The sequence below is a fragment of the Danio aesculapii genome, chromosome 20, assembly GCF_903798145.1.
Source record: "Danio aesculapii chromosome 20, fDanAes4.1, whole genome shotgun sequence".
In the NCBI taxonomy this organism is placed as follows: domain Eukaryota; kingdom Metazoa; phylum Chordata; class Actinopteri; order Cypriniformes; family Danionidae; genus Danio; species Danio aesculapii.
Genome location: NC_079454.1, coordinates 30577216 through 30603444, shown reverse-complemented (window position 1 = coordinate 30603444; position 26229 = coordinate 30577216). Strand labels below are relative to the sequence as shown.

Below are 26229 nucleotides of genomic sequence, written 5' to 3'. Positions count from 1 at the left end.
CAAGTGCATGTGTAAGGGGATTCAAAAATATCAACGTTTTTTTTAAAGGACTATTTCACTTCCAGAATAAACAATTGAATAGAATAGAATTTGTTCACTCTTGTCATCCAAAATTAATATGCCTTTGTTTCTTGAGGTAAACATTCCAGGAATTGTCTATAAAGTGGTCTTGTATGGTATAAACTGCAGTTTCAGTGCAGCTATAAAGTGCTCTACCTAATCTCAGACAAGGAATAAGTGTCTTATCTAACAAAACAATCTGCCATTTTCTTAAAAGAATAAAATGTAGACATTTAACATACCTTTTTAATCACAAAAGCTCGTCTTGGACTAGTTCTGAGATGCAAGCTTTTGTGGATTGGAGACAAATGCTGGAATGTTTTCCTCAAAAAACTTTTTTTTTCATCTGAAGAAAGAAAGAAATGAACATCTTGGATGACAAGAGGCTGGAAGTTTTCATTTTAGAAGTGAACGAATCCTTTAATCATGTCCAAAGACATATTTAGCTCATAACTTTTGAAGGGTAAAATGAACAGATATTGGACAAATATGAATCGTTATGGTGTGCATGGGCCAAAATAAGAGTATATTTAAAAGCCGGTGGCTGCGTCCGAAATCGTATACTTCCTCACTATATAGTACATTAAATAGTAAGCGACCTGAGTACTATGTCCAAATTCATACACTGATGAAATGAGTGTAGTTGACTCAAAACTGACTGAAAGTTAATTCAACTCATTTGAACAGAGTTTTGAACTGAGTGTTGAAGGTAATGAGTTCATTAAATACCCAATTACTTCAACTTAAATAGAGTAAGTTCACAGTACTCATGTAGATTAGTTTTTTAACTTAAATGGTTTGTAGCCATCGGTTTCCTCAAACGGTTTGAGTTGCCTTAACTTCTTGGGTTTTACAATGCAGTATTCAAAAAACAGTATGCCAGGAGCAGTGTTGGGCAATAACACTTTACTAGAAATGCATTACAGTAACGGCATACTCTTGACAGTAAATAATACTGTAATGCATTACTTTTTAAATATATTACCTCCGTTACCATTAGAATATAATGTGTTCGTCTGCTACTTGGTAAATTAATTAATTTTGGCTGCAGTCTAGTCTACATCTTGCTGTTTACAGTGGCGAAGCATTGTGGGATTGGTGGATGCCAACCAACCACTGTAAAGATGCGTGTGTGAGGCGCCAGACTGGGCAAAAGTAAAGTGAAAGCAGAGAGACCAGGTGCGTGCGAGATATGCCAAGTGTGTGTGCAATAGACACTGAATGCGGGTGAAATAGGCCGAGTGTGTGTGCGAGAGAGACCAAATGCGTGCGAGGTAGACTAGTTGTGCACGTGAGAGACTGAGAGACTATTAATGTTACTATTATTAATTACTAAAATTTATGGTTGTCTATAATAGCAGTTTTTTTTGGTGCTGAGTTTCACCAAATTAATTCTGAATGATAATTCAGATCACTTTCATTTATTTATTTAATAAAGGTTTTGTGTTTGTTGTATATTGTCACTATTTTCATATGCAAGCTGTGAAGGAAAAATACAAGGGTAAAATACAAGCTTTTATGACAAGTGTGTTATGATGAGTGTTAAAATATTACTTTTTATTTAAGTGTTTTGGGTTTCAGTTGTGAGAATGCAAATGAATTAAACCTGCATTTTCCATGCAGCACTGAAGTGACGTTATAAGGGCATTTATTGGAGCATTAAAAATTTCTTTAGAAAAGTAACTCAAAATTACTTTTAACAGTCCCGCATTACCTTTTGGTGTAAGTAATCGATAAAGTAATTGAGTTATTTTTGAATGAAGTAACTAGTAACTGTAACTAGTAACTATTTTTCAGTAACAAGCACAACACTGGCGAGAAAGACCCAGATGACCTACTACTTTCGGTGAGATTCTGAAGTGTGCATCCAATAGACACTACACTATCCCATAATGCAATGTAAGATAATTAATGAGTCAAGCGATGCAACTGACGCAGTTAGCTCAAGTGATAATGACCAATGATGGATGTAGTACTCCATACTACTTACACTCATACATTTATAGAACATACTTTTTTCGGACGCAGCTTGTGTGTTCACCTGTGTGTACATTTCAAAATAAAAGCATACTTTGTGCTTCAGCATTCAGTCTCCTTGCTGTTGCTCTGTGGATGTCGGTTTACTCTGAAGGACATGGCGTTCTCTCGGTTCTCCGTCAGATCATCAAATGACCGTGACACTGAGCCGGAGGTAGGAAAGTCTTCTCCTAGGATTTGATCCAGGTGGGAGTCATAGCTGGGGTCTTCCTTGATGGTGGCCATGCGTTGAGGCTCTATGTTTGGGAGAGGACATGGGGTTGGGGTTTGGATCGGGGCTGGAGCCACTTGAGAGATGGAGACGGGTGGAGTGCTGGTCTGCAGAGGTCCAGACGCATGAAAGCGTGGCACCACTAATGAGCCCGCAGATGATGGAGGTTTGAAGATCCGCACCGAGGCTGACTCTAAACTGCTTAGCAGCTCTGCATTCTGGGGCGATGAATAAACACAGTCAGGTGTTTGATATGGTTTTGTGTTGCTGAATGAAAGGTAGGTTTGATCTGATTGGTACTTACACTGGGGTAGAAGAGCGGCTTTGTACTCAGCTCATACTGCTGATCAAGTTTCTTATCCTAAAAATAAAAAAAGACAAGAATTTATTAATACAAAAAACAAAAAAAAAGCCAATAGCTTAGTGGGCAATGTGCCGACATGTAACGCCATTGTGCTTTGGGCGTTCCTGAGTTCAAGTCCAGGCAGATTTTTCTCTCTCCAACTTTGCTTCATGTCTTAATACTCTCTTGTCATAATAAATGCAAAAACCCACATTCTCTCTTTGACCCCAGGTCTATATTGGGACTGGATGTTGCTTATTCTCTCATTCGTTTCTTAGTTTTCTACAATTTTGCATAATAATCATGTGAGATTGTGTCATTAGATGAACCTTTGTTTTTCTCTTGGTATGCAAATTCTGTTTTGTCTGTTATTGATAAAACCTCTTTTTATTAGACTAAATTTATGTTTTTTCTGCGACGTGTTAATTTTGTTTTGTGTTCTGCTGTGATTGATTTAACGGATGTTTTGTGTGGGATTATTTATTCATTTCTCTTGTTTTGCTTTGGTCAGTCATTGACATAAAGAGCCCCTATTATGCATTATAAGAGGTCATATTTTGGTTTGGGGGTCTCCAACAACAGGCTGATATGCATGCAAAGTCAAATTATCCTAACGACTTCCATTCGTTAGGATCCATTCCATACCATTCTTGAAATTCGTTCAGTGAATTATTTATTCCCAAACTCCTCCTTTACATGAGGCTAATCTGCTGTGATTGGTCCGATGACCCAGTCTGTTGGGATTGGTCGACTGGGTTCAGCGCGAGACAGAGGGAAACGTCCACCACGGCTATGAAGTACTCAGAGTGCAGAGTATATGTGAGAGGCCAATGCAGGAATGTAATACAGCAATGCAGTTAAACACCAGCATATTACTCTACTCTTAAACCTAACACCAAGTAATAACAACGACACACATTCGGTATTAATCCACAAAGTGGCAAAAGTTGAGCTATTTTGAAAATTGACCACACCGTGCGAGTGAGGAACAGCTGATGGTGGCCATAGCAAAGACAACCGGCAGAGGATTGTGAGTTCAAAAGCCTATTTAAACTGGTAAAGGAAGAAGCATGCGTCACATTTTCAACATGGTTTTGGACGCAATATGTGAATAGCCTATAAAGATTTAACCTGAGAGATACAATACAAACACTGATCTATAATAGATAAGTGATTACAAGCCACGTGGAGCGTTTACAAGTTACAACGCACAATTAAACATATTTTGCAAACTAAAGAAAACGAGGCAACAATTTTAATTACACTGACATATTATGATCCGGAGGAAGTAGAAAGAGGTTTATATGAACTGTAACAGTTACTGACAAAGTCCCATACATAATAGTCTCTGCTGTTCCTTCCTTTAATAGCAAACAGCCGGTGAATCCCACGTTGCAGCATAGGTTATTGTATCAAAAATCAGAAAAATTACAAACACAGCACTAGGTTGGCCATACTGTGGTGTTGTTGTGAAAATAAACTTTAACCCTTTATTCCCCACAGCCGAATCTCCATCTGTCAGTGATCGTCAACTTTGTGTCATGATCTGTCCCATGATCCCCCACGCTCTGCTAGTGTCCGAAGGGAAAGGCGCATTCACGTTTTACAGGATCCAATACTACATATTTGGTGATGTACCATATCGACATCGACGCGTAGATCAAAAGATCCAAACCCAACACAATTCATTTATTTGACTCTGAGTTGACTACTTCATTAAAGAATCAATAGTTTTAATCACGGTGCACCAGATTTACACCTCAGCTGGATGTTTTCATTCACTTAGTGCTGTGTTACACACTGCATGGAAAAGCATTTTCAAAAATCCATAATAGGGGCTCTTTAAATGTTTTGTTTAGCTACTACATTAAACTAAGGTGAACATGTCGATGGTGAAAACTCACCACACAATGCACCAGAATGCTGAGAGGAATCCAGAAGAGAAGTGAGAAAACCACCACTGAGCCAACAATGTTATCTGCCAGAAACTTCCCTGAAAAACACACAAACACACATCTCACATCTCCATTGGCTTTTGACTGAGATGAAATCACCGTGTTTACAGTCAGCTTACCAAAAGTATTGATGTCCAACTTCTCAATGAAATCCCACAGCCTCTCAATAACATCCTGGACTTGTTTCATGCATTTACCCTGCAAGAAGTATGAACAAACATTTAATTCAATGAATGCAAATCCACCTTCAATTGTCTTGAAAACCACTGCAATTGATCTGTGATTAAAGAACCGCTTTTACAGACACTCACCGCGCCATCACAAAAACCCACAGTACAAGGTTTGCCTTTGCGCAGAAAGAGAGGGCTGCCCTTGTCACCAATATACGGAGCACAAACACCGTTTTTATCCTTGCAGCAAACTTTACAAGAGTTGTGCGTCTCTGGTGAATTACATACAAAAAGAATACGGAAAAAAGGCTTCATCGATGTTAAAACTCTACTATTATATACAGTACAGACAATATGAGCTGAACAGGAGTTTACCATTGCAAGCACAGGACTGCAGGTTTTTGACGGCCTCGCAGAAGGGGATGCACTCTCCATTCAGACAGCGGCCGTTGTCCACACAGATGGTCTTATTGGGCAGATTCTCTGGAGGAGGACACTCGCTGCCGTATCCTGTCACAAACACAGGAGCAACTTTGAGTGAGGCTAAATCTGCCAATGGCTAGTGATTTCAGAAAATTTACCATAATAAAAATATTTGGTAGAACAAAATCGGGGGAAAATAAGTAATTGCTGGTTTTCATTCATTCATTCATTCGGCTTAGTCCCTTTATTAATCAAGGGTCACCACAGCGAAATGAACTGCCAACTTATCCAGCATATGTTTTACGCAGTGGATGCCATTCCAGCCGCAACCCAACACTGGGAAAGCCCATGCATTCTTGCATTCACACACATACACTTCAGCCAATTTAGCTTACTCAATTCACCTGTACTGCATGTCTTTGGACTGTGGGGAAAACCGGAGCACTTGGAGAAAACCCACGCGAACATGGGGAGAACATGCAAAGTCCACACATAAATGCCAACTGACCCAGCCGGGGCTCGAACCAGCGACCTTCTTGCTGTGAGGCGATCGTGCTACCCACTGCGTCATTGTGACACCCATTGCTGGTTTTATTATATTGAATAAACTAAAATCACCAAAATATTGATACATACCATAGAACAGTGGTGCCCAATCCTGTCCCTGGAGATCTACCTTGCTGCAGATTTTAGCTCCAACCCTGATCAAACTCAATTAAACCATCTAAGTAAGATCTGAAGGAGCGCTTGGAATTACGGGCAGGTGTGTTTGATCAAGGTTTCATCTGAACTCTGCAGGAAGGTAGATCTCCAGAAGCAGGTTTGGGCACCCCTGCCAAGGACTATCAACTATTGGATTATATAATTTCAATTAATATTTATGATAACAACAACAACAACAGCATATTGTATAACACATATTATTATAACACATAGAACAATATTATATAACACATACCAAATATAAAATAATAATAATAAAAATAAAAACAACAAAAACAACAAGACACCCACCTTGGCACATGTCTGTACAAAGATGCCATAAATTGTTTTTAAATACAAATTAAAAGTGAACTGAATTATTCTATTTTTATTAGAATTACTAACATTTATTTTTTATAATAACATTTTAAAAAATATTTTAAAATAATTAATACATAATATAATACATGTAATACATAATAAATAAAGTATTTATTAAATATTTGTACACTTCTAGATTTTATTTCTATATTTTTCAATCAAAAAATTATATATTTTTTCTACAAAATAATGCAAAATATATTATTTGTATTATTTGTACCAAAAATGCCACATTTATTATAAATGTTTTAAATATTAAGTTAAAAACCCTAAAACTCAGAACCTGTCCCTTTAGCAAGTAACTGAAATTAAAACGTTAAAATTAAAACAGAAATTTTATAATGAAATAAAGTGCTTAAAATAACTTAAGCCTTAAAAAAATTAAATAAAATAACACAATAGTATTTAAACATCCCTGAAAAATGTTGATCAGGTTCTGCCGCCTCACCTGAGCAATTAGATCTTCCTTTGCAGGTGGCCTCCATTGGTTCCTGACAAACCTTGCTCTGCTTCTCAAACCTGCAGTCTTTGCAGCAGGGGCTGTTCCTGTCACTGAAAAAGAAAAAGACAAAACTTTCAGACATGAACATATGCAAACATGAATCTGTCTTCAATTATTAATTGATCAGTTGCATTTAAAAATAATCAAGAGAGAGAGAGAGAGAGAGAGAGAGAGAGAGAGAGAGAGAGAGAGAGAGAGAGAGAGACAGAGAGAGAGAGAGAGAGAGAGAGAGAGAGAGAGAGAGAGAGAGAGAGAGAGAGAGAGAGAGTAAATTATGCTTTTGGTGCCTTTATTGAAATACATTTCTGGCATGTAAAAGAAAATCAGGCATAATTTTAATTTAGTAAATCCTAAATTTATCTTTGTTAATGTCATTCTGGGCAAAATGTAGTCCTTGATATTTTTGGGGATATTCAGTATGTCTTTATCATGTGGATAGTATTTTGAGTTATTATTTCCAGTTTTTTTTAACTATAATTAAATTGGATGGACAATTAAAAATGTTCTACATTGCAGAAAACTCTACAGCCAATCAAAAACATCAAACAACTTTCTGACCATTTCAAATTTTCTGGTTTCATTTTTGGTTTTGGGGCAAACTACAGCCATTCCACTTAATTGTATAAAACATATAAAATAACAGGGATGTTTTTTTTGATTGGTTGGAGTTAGCCCATGCCTACACTGTAAAACCCAACAGTCAACTTTCTCAAATGAAATGAGTGTAGTTAACTCAACATTTACTGAAAGTTAATTCTACTCATTTGAAGAGTTTTGAACTCAGTGTTGAAGGTAATGAGTTAATTAAATACCTCATTACTTCAACTTAAATGGTGTAAGTTCACAGTACTCAAATAGATTGGTTTTTAACTCAAATGGTTTTTAGCAATCGGTTTCCTCAAACAGTTTGAGTTAACTTAATAACTTATTTGAGCCTTAACTTATTGTGTTTTACAGTACTCAGCTGGTTTGAGTTCTCTTCATCTATCAGGATTTACTGTGCTCAAATTGCTTTGCTTTTGTGTTCAATAGAATAGGCAAACTATTAAAGGTTTTTAATCACCTGAGGGTGAGTGAGAACATTTTTATTTTGGGTGCCTTTAATAATTGTGAGATTAAAATTATACCTATACATATATTCGTAGATTTTCAGTCATAATTATCAATTTAAAAGTTTACATTTTGTCTTTTTGAGTTATGAAACAAAAAGTCAAAATTATGACTATACAGTACATCATCCATAAATGTTTATGGAATTTAAAGTATGGGGCATCCATCCTTAAAATCCTGTTACTTCACATATCTGCTCATTCATTTGAGTTTTGAGGTGAACTATCCCTTTAAGTAACAATTATGAGATATAAAAAAAATAACAATAATAAATATTAAAGTCTAAGTTATATATAAAGTCTAACCCCATACCATATACATAAATATGGCGGAAATGGGCATCCATACTTTAAATGAACAGTGCTTTTAGTTTTTAGCTGATTGGTCTTTTAGCATCACATAACTGCACATTGAGAATAAGTCCACACGGAGGCGCTGTACCTGCACTGTACGCCCGGTCTCAGTTTGCAGTTTGCAGTGCAACAGGGGTCACTGTTGAGGTGGAGCAGTCCAGGATCACACTCTTCACCTTCCTCCACCCGTGAGTTTCCACACACATTACTGTTCCTTTCCTTGAAGCAGGTGGAGGCTTTGGCTCTCAGCCTCTTTGCTATGGACATCTTACTGCAGTTTGAAAATAACTAGACCAGAGCGAAAACAAAACACTTACAGGCTGATCAAGTGACTATCTGAATTGCTGAACGGACATTAGCAAAGGACGTACTTTATTGTTGGAGTGATCCCCGCTCACCGCAATGGGGTACATCACATATTTGCCTCCCTGGTCCTCTCGGGGAGCACAGTATGACACATCATCTGGGTCATGAACAGCACCGAAATTGTGGCCGAGCTCGTGGGTGGTGACCAAGTCTGCTTCCTGTAGTCAAAATAATTATTAAAATAAAATCAGTATACCTTCCAGGCTCACTTTTCAAGACCACATTTTAGGCATATTTTATTATTATATATCTCAAGGTATCTCAAGGGTAAATTCTATAAAATATATAAAAGATTTATTTATTTATTTATTTATTTATTATTTTAAATTATTGAAATTCTTAAAATGCTTTGATTAATTTACTATTATATAAAACTCTACTATTACTATTATATAAAAAAAAATTAATTATTTTTTATTTAAAATTAAACTTAATATTTTAAATATAAACAAATTAAATTGGAATAATGTTTATTGTGCTTTTTATTTACCATATGTATATTTTTTGTGCATTTTATTTTTTATTTTAGTAAGGGTGTAACTATATTCAGGATTTCATTAGTTTTGGGTTATTTTTTTGGTTGTTTTTATGTTTATTTTTAGTGTTTGTTGCGTTTTTGCTATGTTATTAGTTATGTGTGTCATAGTTTACATACATGTTATTAATTATATTAATATCTTAGTTGTGTTTTACAATATTCTTGGTCCTGCCACTGTTGTTAAATCCAAAAACCAACATCATTTAACTACCAGAAATAAATGGTCTTGAAGGATGGTGGTGAGTCCTTTTTTCCACTGTACTAAATGACACGGACTATGTTTACATGGACATCAATAATCGAATAAGTTTCCCTAATCTGAATAAGACAATAATATGATTAAGGTGTTTACATGAGTTGCTTTTTTAATGTTCCTTTCATGATCTCGTTTTACATGTTATAGCAAACAGATCAATTAACCTCATTGCGATATCCACATTTCCAATGGAGTTTCATGTAATTTTGGGTGTTTTCTTTCTAATTTGTCGACTTTAACTGCAGTTTGGCACTTTCACTTTCATTCAGGAATATTTCATGCATGTCTTCGTGACAAATGAGATATTGGATGCACGTATGAACTGCTGGAAGAGTGTTGTTTTAATGGAATTTGATACCGCACGCCGTATGGGGAAAAAAAACTCTGTATTTTGCGATGCAGGTGTGTGTGGTCCTTCACTGACTCGGTAGGTGCAGAGAATAGTGTCAAACAGGCATATATATACACTATCCTGTCACAAAATGCAGCAAAAATCCTACAGAATGGTAATAGTTTGATTAAGGTGTTTACATGTCTGTACTGCACTTCAATTTCTGTTTAGTTTGATTATGACTTTAGTCAGATTAAGATCATCAAAAATCAGTGTTTACATTGTAGACTCTTAATCAGCGTATTGACTTAACAACCACAGACCTCAGTTTAACGTCTCATCACTGAGCAGTATAGTCTCCATCAATATACTGGGGCGTTAGGGCCCGACCGCAGGTTGAGCACCCCCTGCTGGCCTCACTAATACCACTTCCAGCAGCAACCTAGCTTTTTGTGGTCTCCCATCCAGGTACTGACCGGGCGCAGCCCTGCTTAGCTTCAGTGGGCGACCATGTGAGAGTTGCAGAGAGCTAGATGCCGGCATGTTTTGTGTAACAAATGTAACATTAGAAATCATGAGACGTCTTTTGCGATGCAGGTGTGTGTGGTCCTTCACTGACTCAGTAGGTGCAGAGAATAGTGTCAAACAGGCATATATATACACTATCCTGTCACAAAATGCAGCAAAAATCCTACAGAATGGTAATAGTTTGATTAAGGTGTTTACATGTCTGTACTGCACTTACATATCTGTTTAGTGTGATTATGACTTTAGTCAGATTAAGATCATTAAAAAAAAAGCACCAGGCCCAGATTTTATAACACCAGCCTGTTTAAAATCCTGTGCTGACCAACTGGCCCCCATCTTCACCCTGATCTTCAACAGATCACTGGAGCTGTGTGAAGTGCCCTCCTGCCTCAAACGCTCCACCATCATCCCCATCCCAAAGAAACCCAAACTTACAGGACTAAATGACTACAGACCGGTGGCACTAACATCTGTGGTCATGAAGTCCTTTGAAAAACTGATGCTGGCTCACCTGAAGGACATCACTGAACCCTCACTGGACTCTCTTCAGTTTGCCTACAGAGCAAACAGGTCTGTGGATGATGCGGTTAATATGGGACTGCATTATGCTCTGCAACACCTAGACAGACCAGGGACCTATGTGAGGATGTTGTTTGTTGACTTCAGCTCGGCGTTTAACACTATCATCCCAAAACTTCTCCTGCCCAAATTAACTCAGCTCTCTGTGCCCACCTCTGTCTGTCATTGGATCAACAGCTTCCTAACGGACAGGCAGCAGCTGGTGAAGCTGGGAAAATTCTCATCTAGCATCCGCACAATCAGCACTGGCGCCCCCCAGGGGTGTGTCCTCTCCCCACTGCTCTTCTCCCTGTACACGAATGACTGCACATCAAAAGACTCCTCTGTGAAGCTCTTGAAGTTTGCAGACGACACCACACTTATCGGCCTCATTCAGGACGGTGACGAGTCTGCCTACAGACAGGAGGTTAAGGAGTTGGCTGTCTGGTGCAGTAACAACAACCTGGAGCTCAACACGCTCAAAACAGTGGAGATGATAGTGGACTTCAGGAGAAACCCCCCTGCTCTCCCCCCACTGAGCATCATGGACAGCATTGTGGCAGCAGTGGAGTCATTCAAGTTCCTGGGCACCACCATCTCTAAGGACCTGAAGTGGGACACTCACATTGACTCCATTGTCAAAAAAGCTCAACAGAGGATGTACTTTCTTCGTCAGCTGAGGAAGTTTAACCTCCCAAAGGAGCTGCTGAAACAGTTCTACACCTCCATCATTGAATCAGTCATCTGCACATCAATAACTGTCTGGTTTAGCTCAGCTACTAAATACGACCTCCAAAGACTACGTCGAATAGTTCGGACTGCTGAGCGAATCATTGGTACAACCCTTCCTACTCCCCAAGAACTGTACTTATCCAGAGCGAGCAGAAGGGCTGCCAAAATCACTCTGGACCCCTCACACCCAGCACACTGCCTCTTTGAACTTTTACCTTCTGGTCGACGCTACAGAGCACTGCGCACCAGAACAGCCCGACACAGAAACAGTTTCTTCCCTCAGGCAATCCATCTCATGAACACTTGATGATAATAATTGCGGAACCAACATCACTACTTGCTATACACTTTTATACACATATACACTTATTTAACAACACACTTTACATGCCAATTTGCACATAACAGCTGCACATATAACGTTGTATATAGTAATAAACATGTACATACACTTGTCAATCTGTATATTTGCACTCACTACTTACTTCTATTTTTAAAAAAAATATATTTATTATCTGTTTTTTGTCCTGTCTCTGTAATCCTGTTGCACTGTAGAAGCTCTGTCACGAAAACAAATTCCTCGTATGTGTGAACATACCTGGCAATAAAGCTCTTTCTGATTTCTGATTTCTGATTAAAAATCAGTGTTTACATTGTAGACTCTTAATCAGCGTATTGACTTAATCGTATTAATTTCAGATTATTCGTGTTCATGTAAATGTACCCAGTGACAAGCAGATTTGTTTGAACATCTACTCGCCTTGGTAAGAATGGTTTTCCCATAATTTTTGGTGCTGGTCAGTCCAGTGTTAAGGTAAATTGCACGATTGTCATTTCCTGATGAAGGACACTCTTAAGAAAGACACAAAAACAAAACATCTAAGAATGAGGAACATATTAATTCACCTTTATTTATCCATATAATGATAATTTCACTCACTCTCAGAACAAAGGCCTCCAGGAAAGCCTGGTTTGGAAGGAGCCACATAAGCCAATCCCAGTGTGCCTTCATCAAAATCCTGATAGGTGAACAGATGAGCCAAACACACCTGTGATGCATTATCAGCGATGTCAATGCTAAATTGCTGCACGGGGAAGACAAAAATAGACTTATGTTTAATTAAGACCTCAATCTGAACATTATTCACTTTGGAATTTTGTAGGAATGCACTTTTGTTGATAAATACAGGGGTAACGTAGTCTGAAAAGTTGAGTAGTACAATACAAATTGCTTTCATAGTTTTTGAAAGTGGTCAAAAATGAAGAAAAGAAGTGGATTTAAACACCAGTTGAAAATAAGAACTTGCTTTCATCATCTACTTCTGATCTGAGCCTGGTTTCTCTCTAGGTTTTTTTCCTTCATTTTCGTCACTTGGTGAAGTTTGTTCCTTGCCGCTGTCGCCACTGGCTTGCTTGGTTTGGGACTTATGGGGCTGCACATCGATGGGTTTGCTCTTCAGTGTTTAAACTACCAGCAGTGAAAATTAAACCACACTGAACTGAACTAAACTGAACTCCAACTCTGAAAACTGGACTGACACTGTTTCAATTTCAATTTACAAGAACTTCTATGTTAAGCTGCTTTGACAATCTACATTGTAAAGATGAATTGAACTGAATCTGATCAAACAAAGCAAATATTAAGACCGTGTCTAAACAGGGCCAGTATCTTACTGCGCTAATACTAACTCTGTTACTAATTCACTGTTCAGTGGTTAAGAATTTTATTCCACAAGAATGCATTAAATGGATGACGTGTGAAGACATTCATATGTTAGCAAATACTCAAGAGTCAAAAATTCATTTTATTTGACTCTCTGTTTGTCAAAAATTCCTGAAAAAGCATTGTGGCAAATCCGTTTTAAGCAGCCCACCAGTTTGGTGTATAATAGTGGAACATTTATTATCACCTCTTCATATTAAAATGATCTCTGAATGATCATGTCACACTGAATACTGAAATAATGGCTGCTGAAAATTCAGCTTTGCCATTAGAGGAATAGATTGAGTTTTTAAATATTTTAAAATAAAGAAAACATTATTTAACATTGCAATGTTTCACATTATTATTTCATAAATAAATTGTAATACATTATTAATTTCTTACATTTATTTAGCCATTTTCTAGATACTCAAAGCGCTTTACACATTTTTGGGGGGAATCTCCTCATCTACCACCAGTGTGCAGCATCCACCTGGATGACGCGATGGCAGCCATATTGCGCCAAACCGCACACCACACACCAGCTAATTGGTGGTGAGGAGACAGAGTGATGAAGCCAAATATTAAATGGAGGCCATCATGGCAAACTTGGGATTTTTAACAACCACAGACCTCAGTTTAACGTCTCATCACTGAGCAGTATAGTCTCCATCAATATACTGGGGCATTAAAGCCTGACCGCAGGTTGAGCACCCCCTGCTGGCCTCACTAATACCACTTCCAGCAGCAACCTAGCTTTTTGTGGTCTCCCATCCAGGTACTGACCGGGCGCAGCCCTGCTTAGCTTCAGTGGGCGACCATGTGAGAGTTACAGAGAGCTAGCTGCCGGCATGTTTTGTGTAACAAATGTAACATTAGAAATCATGAGACGTCTTTCAAAAACATTAAAACAGCCTCACTGACACAAAACATTTGAATTGTAGCTATTTAAAGACTTGAACAAACAATTTCAAGATTTACATTCAAATTATAGGTTATGTTACCCATAAACCTTATTATATACCAAAATACTACTCAATACTACCATAAAAACACTAATACTTTTGCAAATCTCATGGTTTCAGATGTTCAATGCACAAAATAAAAAGAAGACGCTTCAGTTGTTTGCTTCTACAGCTTCAGCTTCAGTGTCTCTCACCTCCAAGAGCTTCTTGACGTCCCAGACATATTTGTCCTTCACAGGAGTGCCTTTCATGTTGAAGTGAGCACCTCCAGGTTCTACTTGTGTGGGTGTCATGTTAATTATGATCTAAAAAAGACAAATAAACATTGCTTGCTCTAAACTAGCATTTTATTGACTTGTTACCATGTTCTCCACGGTGCTCACCTGCTGAATCTGAACTCCATAACCTTTGTACTCGTCATCCCAAGAGGTATTGCGGTAAATGTCATCCACACGGTCAATCAGCTCAATCTGAAAACATCAAAGGGCAAATCTGTTAGACATCAGAAACTATTTAACAACTATTCCCATTAATTTTTTAATCAATATATAAGATCTTATGTAGTGGTTGGTACATTGCTTTTAATAAGTGAGGGTCCGTCAGATATTATTCAGCTAGATGACCAATAAGCATGCTTTTTTAAACAAGAATTTTTATTTTAAACATTGTCATGCAAATTGACAAAAGTTTACCTCTTCAGTTAAGCTAAAAATACAACAAGATTATAATATCTCAATTCAAAATAATTTAATACAGTCTGAAAGAAACAAACAACAAATAAAAAAATTAAATGATAATATTATTAAATAATACAGCAATAACATACTTGTCTAATCTACAGCGTATACTTTCAATGTCCATCAATTCAACAAAACAGTCACCATCTAGACCAGAGATACCCAAACTAGGACCCACTTGGCCCTTGTTAACATTTAATTTGGCCCACCATCCCATCTTAGAAGAGGTGTAGGTGTTTTTTGGTAGTTTGTTTTTTGTTGAGCTACAAAAAAATGCATCCTGAATTAAATGTTTCAATTAAATGTTGTTAATTAATCAGATCCAAAAAATACACTGTCCCTGATGGATAGAAGACAATGTAGAAGACATCAGCAGAGGCAGCTTTGCTACTGTATTTGGCATTGATCTTCATTGTGTTTAAAAAGGAATTGCACTTTTATTGTACAATTGCACAATTTAATATGATTAAATCTATTTATTTATTAATAATCTGAAATAAATTAAGAAATGACCCATGGCAACTTTAATGTAATAAACACTCATAAAAAATATTAGCTGTTTGTTTAAGCTACTTATGTAAAATTAGCTTATACAACACAATTCTTGAGATTTTTTTTAAGACAACTTAATTGTTTTAAGTTTAATCCACTTAAATGTGTTAGGACAACCTGAATGAATTGTGTGGAACCCTGCATTTTTTACAGTGCAGTTTAGTTCACTTACCTTCAGCCCACAGTCCTCATTCAAGTTTGGTTTTTGGCCATTTATAAGAAAAATTTGGGCACCCCTGATCTAGACTCCAAAAAGTCATAGAATATTTTCCAAATAGACCTATATATATATATATATATATATATATATATATATATATATATATATATATATATATATATATATATATATATATATATATATATATATATATATATATATATATATATATATATATATATGTATGTATGTATTTTTTTAATAGGTTAGCTTTTCTAAGACAAGGCAAGAGGTCATCCCCTTTATCCAAGAACGCACAATTACATGTTTAGCTTCCAGCAAACATAAAATGAACAGCAATCTTTCATGTTTGGTCACTTTAAAGTTCAATGGAAAAATATGCACAAACATTTTTACATTTTTATGAATGTTGAATACAGTAATTGCTAATAATATTGATAAATTTTTAGAATTCTTTAGATGAATAGAAAGTCTAAAAGAGCAGAATTTATTTGAAATAGAAAAAAAAAAATTACATTACAAAAGTTATTCACAATGTTTAAATAAACTTCTGCTTTAAGTTTTAAACATGAATTACCAACAATTTCTTTAAAAATAAAATAAAATATTATAACCCCAAACTTTTACATAGTAGTATATAAAAAGCTCAAAAATATTTTTTAAGACAGAAATCGCTTAAAACTTGTAGAGTAAAATGTATCATTTGCATTTAAAATTGATTTTGTTTAGTTTTTTTTACTATTTTCATTCATTTATTCATTCCCCTTTTGCTTAGTCCCTTTATTAATCAGGGGTCGCCACAGCAGAATGAGCCGACAACTATTTCTGCATATTTTTTATGCAGCGGATGCCCTTGTAGCCGTAACCCAGTACTGGGAAACACCTATACACTCTCACATTCACACTCGTACACTACAGCCAATTATGTTTACCCAATTCACCTATAGCGCATGTCTTTGGACTGTGGGAGAAACCGCAAACATGCAAACTCCACAAAGAAATGACAGCTGGTCCAGCCGGGACTCAAACCAGCGACCTTGCTGTGAGGCAACAGTGCCGCCCTTTTTACTATTTCATTACATAACATATTATTTTATTATTTAACTATATTTTAGTTAACATATTTCCTGTACTGTAAAGCCTGAAGCTATTTTAACTAAATTACAATAACAAAATTGAATTACTTAATTTATAATTATTATATTTAATTAATTCAATATATTATTTCAACTAAAAAAGTTAGAAAATGGGCAGCAATAATGCAGAGGTTGCCTTCAAATATCGTCTTAGACAACAAGAAATCAAGGAGCCAAAAAAAACTGCGTAGTTACTTTTAACGGAATATGGGATTGAAAATAATGATTTGCTGAAATTTCATGAGGTGACGCAGTGGCGCAGTAGGTAGTGCCTCACAGCAAGTAGGTAGCTGGTTCGAGCCTTGGCTGGGTCAGTTGGCGTTTCTGTGTGGAGTTTGCATGTTCTCCCTGCGTTTGCGTGGGATCCTCCGGGTGCTCAGGTTTCCCCCACAGTCCAAAGACATGCGGTACAGGTGAATTGGGTAGGCTAAATTGTCTATAGTGTATGTATGTGTGTGAATGAGTGTGTATGGGTTTCCCAGTGATGGGTTGCGGCTGGAAGGGCATCCGCTGCGTAAAACAAATGCTGGATAAGTTGGTGGTTCATTCAGCTGTGGCGACCCCAGATTAATAAAGGGACTAAGCCGAAATAAAAATGAATGAAATTTCATGAACGAGGTCAATCATCTTTATTGTCTTTCTTACCAGATAGTTGAGTGTGGTGCTCTCCTCCTTGCGGCCCATGTTTCTGAAAAAGCGATAGTCAGCCACAAGCAACAGAGGGCAGGTGTTTTTACTGTGGTCCACCGTCTGCCTTCTCTCTCTCAAGTGCCCTGTGGAGAAAAAACAGAGGAGAGAATAAGATGGTGAAAATAGACAAAGGGTGAGAAAGCAAGAAGCACATGAGCAACAAAGTAGCTATATAAAACTGCATCTAACATTGCACTGTCTAGATTTGGATCAGATGAGAAGGAAGATTTAAACTGCTTTAAACTAGATATGTTGAAATAGAAAGCCTTTGAATGAGGTTTCAGTATTTGGTCTTGACATTTTATATTTTGCCTATTAGGCCGTTTGAAACACTGCAAAAAGTGCTTTTCTTACTTAAGAGTTCCTGTCTTGTTTCTAGTCTGAATATCTTCAAATTCTTAAATCAAGAAGAATTTTCTAGACAAGCAAAAATACTGTTTGGTTTCCAGAAATAATACACCAAAATTAAGTGAGTTCTTTTCATGAAACAAGCTAAATAATCTGCCAATGGGGTCAGCAAAATAATCATGTTTTTGCTTAGAAATTTAGATTATTTTGCTTACCCATTGGCAAATTATTCTTCTTGTTTTAAGGAAAAACTCACTTAATTTTGATATTTTATTTCTGAAAACAAGACAATATTTTTGATGGTCTGAAATGCTTCTTGATTTGAACTAGAAACATCCTGAGACCCGGAAGGAACGTGATGGTGGGGAAAAAAATGTGTGGAAGAAAGAAAAGCTGGGATTCTCTTGTATTTTACCATTCTATCCCGCGATAATCCTATCATTAAGTATTTTCCCATATTTCTCCCATATTTTTAATCTTGAAACCACATTGAAATTAATATAAAAACATCTGCATTCACTTTCTTTCCATTAAAGCTGTGCGTCGATCATTGCTCTTCCTATGCAACCTCTAAATCAGTGAGTGCATGTACAAGCGCTGACTGACAGACGCGCTCTGTATGATAAACTGATGCCAGATCAGCTTTGTACACGACATTTAAAGCGACACCCCTGTTATCAAACAAGTAAAGAGCAGCAAATGAATCTCCCATTATGTTTTGTTTGATAACAGAGGTGTCACTTTAAATGGCGTGTACAGAAGCTGATCTGGGATCAGTTTATCATATGGAGCGCGTCCGTCAGTCAGCTGATTTTTATGCATCCAGGCACAAAAAGATGCTTATATTTTTTTCATATTGTGCACTTTTCTCAGTGTCTGAAATTATTAATTCATCCAGTCTCTCTAAGCCACTCCTACTCTGCTCTGATTGGTCAAATGGCTCAGTCTATTGTGATTGTTGGTCTACTGTTTACAGCACGTGCTGAAAACAAAATGCCCCTTACCGTAGTCTTCTTTTGGGTTATTCTTAGATGTCTATTAGACTTTCCCTGACAGCCAAAATGTAACCTTGTTTGAGCCAAGTCATCTATGTTTAGACATCTATCAGACGCTTAATAGACAAATGTAAAAAAAAATACACTACAGATCAAAATTTTGGGGTCTTTTTTTTTTAAGAAAATTATTCTGTTCATCAAGGTGGCATTTATTAAATGTAAAAAAAAAAAAGTTAATTTGTTAAACATGTATTAAAATTTTAAATACTGTAACTGCTGTCTTATTGTATGTAGTTTCAAATGAAATTATTACTCCAGTAATTATTGCTTTTATTAGTATAACCATTAATAATAATAATAACAATAATAATAAAAATAATAATAATAATAATAATTAATATTAATTCAACTCAATTCAATTCACCTTTATTTGTATAGCGCTTATACAATGTAGATTGTGTCAAAGCAGCTTCACATAAAAGGTCATAGTAAATAGGAACAGTGTAGTTCAGTTTGTAGTGTTGAAGTTCAGTTCAGTTGAGCTCAGTTCAGTGTGGTATTAGAGTCATTTCTGAATGATCATGTGACTGAAGACTGGAGTAACAAAGCTGATTATTAAATTAAATGAAAAACTATTTTGAACAGTTCTTTTATAGTGCAATAACATTTCACAATTTTACAATTTGTTGTTTTTTTTAATTAAATAAATGCATGTTATTTTAAAACATTTAAAAACAGTTTTTTCATTTAATATCCCGTTTCTCAAGGAACTGAAAAAATAAAGGTCGCAGCTTCCAGTTCATGGGGACTTTAATGTTTTGTCTTGCGGTTACATCCATAAAAAAGAGAATGAGAACTGTCTACATGCAGTTTCGAGCTTCTTGCAACATGATCCTTCAGATGTAAGAGGTGATGGGGCCATTTTCGAGCTAAAAATGAACGTTTATAAAGCCAAAATGCAGCGTAAAAGAACTCTAGGAGTGGATAATCTGTTAAATGTTACTTTGTTTGCAACTTTTTCAATGACTATCGCTGCCACAAACATCCTCTTGTGTGATAAATGAGCTAGCGACGACTTATGATTATGTGTGTGTGTGGTGGTGTAGTAGTGGTTCTTAGGGGAATTTTTCACACTGTTTGAATGGCTAAGTGGCATAGGGATAAGCACAGGCATAGGATTAGGGAGGGTTATAAAATAGAATTGGAATTGGGCAGTAGGCTGACCTTATGTAAATTTATTATAATCCTAAAAGAAGTAAAACTGCAATTATTGATGACGACTCATTTCAGGCAAATTGAAAGTATATTCATGATGTGGTGACATGATGGGTAGCACGATCGCCTCACAGCAAGAAGGTCGCTGGTTCGAGCCCCGGCTGGGTCAATTGGCATTTCTGTGTGGAGATTGCATGTTCTCCCCATGTTGGCATGGGTTTTCTCCGGGTGCTCCGGTTTCCTCCACAGTCCAAAGACATGCGCTATAGGTGTATTGAATAAGCTAAATTGGCCGTTGTGTATGTGTGTGAATGCGAGAGTGTATGGGTGTTTCTCAGTGTTGGGTTGCAGCTGGAAGGGCATCCGCTACACAAAAAATATGGTGGATAAGTTATAATATTAAATAATAAAGGGACTAAGCCAAAAAGAAAACGAATCATGCAACTTGACCTTTAAATCTATGCAGACCTTCATCCACATATATTTACATTACACACTGCCAGAAAGACAGTATAGGTAATGGCAAAACATTTATACAATTAAAAAAATGAACTCAAAGACTTACCTTCCTCTTCCTGATCATCTTCATCTAGTGCTCTGGATACCCGCAGACTCTCTGGCAGCACTTCACTGGCATCTGCACTGAGGTAGCCACACACTTTTGGAGCCGCCAACCGGCTCACGTTCCTGATGTCTTCTGAACGATACACAAGCAGCCGACTATCATGGGTGTTTTCTGTAAATCTCCACAGTGGCTGAAGACACCAGATAAATGAGTCAACAATGTATCTTCTATAGCTGAGGTATATAAAGTAATGAATCAGATTTGTGTGGCTAAAATACCTCAATGTTGTATTCGGCTTCATCAGTGAGAATATGAGCAGTAAAATCATTGTCACCAATATGGGCTTGTACTCTGGAATTCTCCTCTCCTAGAAATGAAAGGGAAGAAAACCGTGTGAACCGCGCAAGTATTTTAGATGTTATAGGTGCCCAGTTTTGCTTTTTGACTTTAATAAATGTTAGCCAGTGTGTAGTGTGTATGTTTGGACATAAAAAGATTTGCAAAGTCACACATCTTAAGGGAGATATTTAGATTTTAGGAAATCTCTTTTCAAGAACTACAACAAAGCTTGAAGCTTATAATGATAGAAAAGAGATGACTGTGAGATTAGTTTACATTGAGAAGCTCGCGATGATAATGAAGAATGATCTCCACTCTACTCACAACCTTAATTTTCTCCTAAATCTCGCTTTTTTTGGTTTATGAAAGAAGTTTAATTTTCTTTCAAGGAGTATTTTGTGTCGATTGTATCCATCAATTAAAATGAGAATTTAAATTTTAAAGTCGGTAACACTTTAGTTCAGGTCACAATTCATGCTATTAACTTCTGGCTTATTACTGGTCTATTAATAAGATATTAACTGTTCATTAGTAGTTATAAAGTATTGTCAAATTTCACACCCTAATCCTACCCAAAACCTAAACCCAACTTCTTCCTTACTAACTCTTAATAAACGGTTAATTAGTATTTTTTTTTTTTTTTTAAGATTTATTTTTGGCCTTTTTGCTTTTATTAGATAGGACAGTATAGAGACAGGAAGCGAAGTTGTAGAGAGAGGGGGGTAGGGTAGGGAAATGTCCTCGAGCCGGGATTTGAACTCGGGACGCCCTGATGTGCTGCTGCACCATGTCGGCGCGCTAACCACTAAGCTATTGCGCCGACAATTAGTAGTTTATTAAGCTAACAGTGTTAGTTAATGGTTTGTTAATACTGCAAATTGTGACCTAAACTAAAGAGTTACCAAAAATTCACGTTTAATGCTTTGACTTCATGTGTATTTCACACTAAATTTAGGGATTTACATGAAAATAAGTTGCTGTTCAAAAGGAAGAAGAATAAAGTAAATGTTTGAGTTACAGTGTGTATCTGTTATGAATAACACACATTGTCAGATGATGTGTGAAATTATTATAACCAGTTTCCAAAGACATCAGCGTGTGTTTTACAAACCATAAATGTTTTGTTTTGCTAGTACTAATGTATTTAAATTACAGCTGACCAATTACGACACATTGAGCTTTTTTTCTAAGGGGGCCTTCATCAAACCCAGAACTAATCGAGCTGTTTGTATTGTAATAATGTAAGTTGCGTAAAAAATAATGTGTGCTTTGAACTACCAAGTATGAGAGCAGCCTCTAGAATACCCCAAAACAAAACAAGATTTTGTTGAAGAGCAAAATAGGACACCTTTAAAATATGTAATAGAGTTGCAGTTACCAATGACATGACCGGTGAAGAAGTTTTCTCTCTGGACCTCATACACCTCTTGAGCTCCATCTTCTCCAACTACCACGGCTTTAAAGTCATGAGTGAAGAGCTCGGCGTTGGTTGTCAGGTACAATTTGAAATGCCTGTAAAATATTTAGGCGGGTTTATTAAATTAGCACTAATCTTGGCGTTGACAATCTGTCATGATGAATTATGGATGATGAATATTCACCTCTGTAATGCAGTGAATCCGAGAAGTCTCTCCGCGTGTGTTTGGGACTGCACGTCTCTCTTGCGAACTGAATGATGTTGAAGACTGGACAGCTGAAGTACATCAAAGTCTGACAGCAATGAGCTGAGATGGTCTGAAAGAAGTCATGAGGAACAACTTTATAGGCTACATATTACTGAACGATGAATTTGGTTTCAAAGAGAATTAAGTTAAGGCTTTTTTTTAAGAATTTGAGTTTTGAAACTTCACAATTCTGAACTTTTTCCCTCAGAAATATTTATGGTTTACAATTTGAACTTCATCAGATCTCTGAGTTTTTTTTTAGAATTCTGAATTAATTTTAAAAATACTTTATTTACTCATTTCGCAATTTTGGGTGACATGGTGGCTCAGTGGGTAGCACTGTAGCCTCACAGCTGGAAGGTCGGTGGTTCAAGCCTCGGCTGGGTCAGTTGGCATTTCTTTGTGGAGTTTGCATGTTCTCCCTGTGTTCGCAATGGTTTCCTCCAGGTGCTCTGGTTTTCCCAAAAGTTCAAAGACATGCGCTATAGGTGAACTGAATAAACTAAATTGGTCCTGGTTTTTCTGTGTGAATGAGTGTTTGCTGAATAAGTTGGTGGTTCATTCCGTTGTGGCGAACCCTGATGAATAAAGGGACTAAGCTGAAGGAAAATTAATGAATAAATGTTGCAATTTTCAGAACAAAAACATAAGGTGTATGTATATATCTCAAAAATCTGACCTTTTATTTACAGTTTAATATTTTTATTTAATAGTTTATATCGATTTACAGTAAAGCCCAATTTCTTGGACAAACAGATCTGTAAAACAATGGATGAAGCTAAAAACACATTGAGTGGGCTAACAAAATAACTGTTACTTTCTGGCAAAAATAAATAAAAGATAAAACAGACACAAGCAGGAGATTAATTAAGCAAGTGTGTTTGAAAATACCAAACATACAACTTCAATAAAAAAGTCAGAATAGCAAGTTTATTGTCTGCAATTCTGAGACATCTGAATTTTGGATTGTAAATAAGTAATTCCTGAAGGGAAAGTCATAACTGCATGATAAAATGTTGAAATTGATTTTATTCTGTTCTTTGCATTCTGCAATTCTGAGTTTTTGCTTAGAAATGTGACTTAATTTCTCTCAGTAGCAAGTTTATAAGCTTTCTCACAATTCTAAATTTAAGCTTATAACATATAAGTTGAGCTTATAACATAAATATAAGTTTGCAATAGCAAGCTTACAACATTACTTTGCAATTCTAAAGAAAAAGTGTGAATAGGTCTATTACGACTTCTTATCCTACGCTTTGAGTAAACCCAAAACTGCAAATTTTCAGTTTAAAAATGCAAGACACACTATCACAATTATGAAGAAAAAAGTAAAAATGATGAGTTAATAACTGCAAGATAATAACTCGTTTTTCTTTAGAGGTCTGAATTGTGGGTTGCAAACTTCCAACAGGAAAAGATAAAAAGTTAGTTTTTATTCTGTTCTTTACATTCTGCAATTATCGTTACCTTGGTATAATAATAAAAATGTCTATCTGACATTTTTGTAAAAATTTAGGTATTCACATATTCTTATTAAATGACAACTTATTTACATTATGGGGTGTTTTTATAAGTTGTTTACATTAAGACTTTTTATTTAAAAAAATGTTACACACATATTGTTTGCTATATGGAATGCAAAAACTTTGAAGCTCAATATCTCAAAATCCTTCAGAACGCAGATAGAACCGTATAATTCTAAGGTGATGCTATGTCTTTTCAGTGAAATGTGACTATATCTCACATTTGCAAATCCAAAAGATTTCTCACAATTCTGAGTTTGTAATACAAATATAAAATAATATTTGTCAATAGCCAAAAGAACATTGCATGGGCTTTGTTATGATTTTTAATTTATACCAAAAGTCATTCGAATATTAAGTAGAGATCACGTTTCATAAAGATATTTGGTAAATATACTGTAAATATATAATTTTTTGTTTCTTTTTAGTTGACAAATAAATAAGTGAATACACTTATTTAGTCAAGGATATTTATACACAGATTTAAAACAAAACTTTTCCATTGTGGTTCCTTGTGTAAATATACTCATTTAGAAAAAACTGAGTTAATACTAGCAGTTACAAGATACTAATTCATATTTCTTGAAATCTGAATTGCGTGTGCGCAACATTTAAAAAAAAAATTTGATTTCAATGCGTGTGCGCGACATGGTGGCTCAGTGGTTAGAACTGTCACCTCACACACAGCAAGTAGGTCGCAGGTTAGAGTTCCAGCTGGGTCAGTTGGCATATTTGTGTGGAGTTTGCATGTTCTCCCCGTGTTCACATGGCTTCTACCACAGTCCCAAGACATGCGCTATAAGTGAATTGGGTTAACTAAATTGGCCATAGTGTATGTGTGAAAGAGTGTGTATGGGTGTTTTCCAGTACTGGGTTGCAGCTGGAAGGGCATCCGCTGTGTAAAACATATGCTAGATAAATTGGCGGTTCATTCCGCTGTGGCCACCCCAGATAAATAAAGGGAGTAATCCGAAGGAAAATGAATGAATTGCGTGTTAAAACTTAGATTTAACTAATAAAAGTCGAAATTGCAAGTTAAAAAGTCAGAAATACGGCAAGCTTCTTTTGGAACCATTTTCGTTAACACAGAAAAAATAGGCTTTCCAAATTCTATCTGCAGAATGTTATACTAAATACTTAACTTATTTTACTTAAATTACTGTAAATGATTTTGCTTAAAACCGCTAATTACATACAGTACATCAACAACCTGTTGCAGGAACGCCAAGGTCATCGATTCAGTACCTTGAGCACTGATAAAGTACACCTCGACTGCAAAGTATATTAATCAAGTCGTGCATTTGTATAACAGCTTTTCAACAAAATGTTTGCCCTGAGACATTACATTCAATGATATGAACCAGGAAATTTAAAACACAGTAAGGTATTTGGTGGTTATGATGACGTCACAAAAACACTCAATCTTTCGATCCAAACGTGTCCGTAATGTTTTCAAAGTGTTCCCATTCCCCAAAACTCACCGTACTCGTCGTCTCGGACATCCCTAATGGGTCTCCTTGAACCCTCCGTCAAAAACAAAGACGCCAGAAAGAGAAGGAGTCGTTTCATGGCGAGGACGTTTAAAGCAGCATACGGTACTTCACAAAACAGCAGCAGCAGCATTTAATCCCGCGGATTATCACTCTGCCCGAGATCAACATCTGGACACGGCCAAACTAATGTACACGCGCACATCTGTCTGGTTCGATCAAACAAACACACAATAACAAAACACACAGAACTGAGGAAGAACAAAACCGCGCTCACTTCCACACGCTCGTCTACATGGCGCTTGACGTTATAAAGAAAAAAGATAGACTCAAAAGCAAATCAAACCAACATCTGAGAAAAAGTGAAACACCCGGAAGTGTTTAATGTGGGATGGATGATCTGATTCACCGCGCGCCAGGAAATCCCCAATAAAGTTTATCTGGAGATCGTGTGGAGGCGTTTTCAAAACACTGATATGAAGAGAAGTCGACTTTAAATTCAGTACGCTGGGTTTTTAAATGGGTTTTAGAAAGGGTATCCGCAGTAGAAGTTACGTAAGAGGATAAACTC

General features: G+C 36.5%; 1 protein-coding gene across 1 annotated transcript; it reads right to left on the bottom strand.

Moving 5' to 3' along the window:
- Positions 1 to 1191: 1191 nt before the first annotated feature.
- On the bottom strand, positions 1192 to 26229 carry adam17b (ADAM metallopeptidase domain 17b). The gene is made up of 19 exons (XM_056445255.1): positions 25650 to 26229; positions 22583 to 22715; positions 22360 to 22493; positions 20921 to 21009; positions 20643 to 20832; positions 17475 to 17602; positions 14607 to 14693; positions 14418 to 14528; positions 12497 to 12641; positions 12317 to 12408; positions 8619 to 8771; positions 8336 to 8535; positions 6731 to 6834; positions 5152 to 5286; positions 4918 to 5048; positions 4726 to 4804; positions 4556 to 4644; positions 2613 to 2669; positions 1192 to 2526 (listed from the first exon to the last, which is right to left on the bottom strand). The coding sequence occupies exons 1-19, from the start codon at positions 25789 to 25791 to the stop codon at positions 2140 to 2142; spliced, it is 2586 nt and encodes an 861-aa protein (XP_056301230.1). The 5' UTR covers positions 25792 to 26229; the 3' UTR covers positions 1192 to 2139.

What these genes read in the sequence shown, in the direction of transcription:
- adam17b (XM_056445255.1), bottom strand. Translation starts at nt 25,791, where the DNA reads ATGCTGCTGCTGCTGTTTTGTGAAGTACCGTATGCTGCTTTAAACGTC. An exon ending in GGAAAACCATTCTTACCAAG is followed by an intron (nt 8,772 to 12,316) that starts GCGAGTAGATGT and finishes TTTTGACTACAG; the next exon opens with GAAGCAGACTTGGTCACCAC. An exon ending in AGGAAGATCTAATTGCTCAG is followed by an intron (nt 5,287 to 6,730) that starts GTGAGGCGGCAG and finishes TGTTTGTGACAG; the next exon opens with GATACGGCAGCGAGTGTCCT.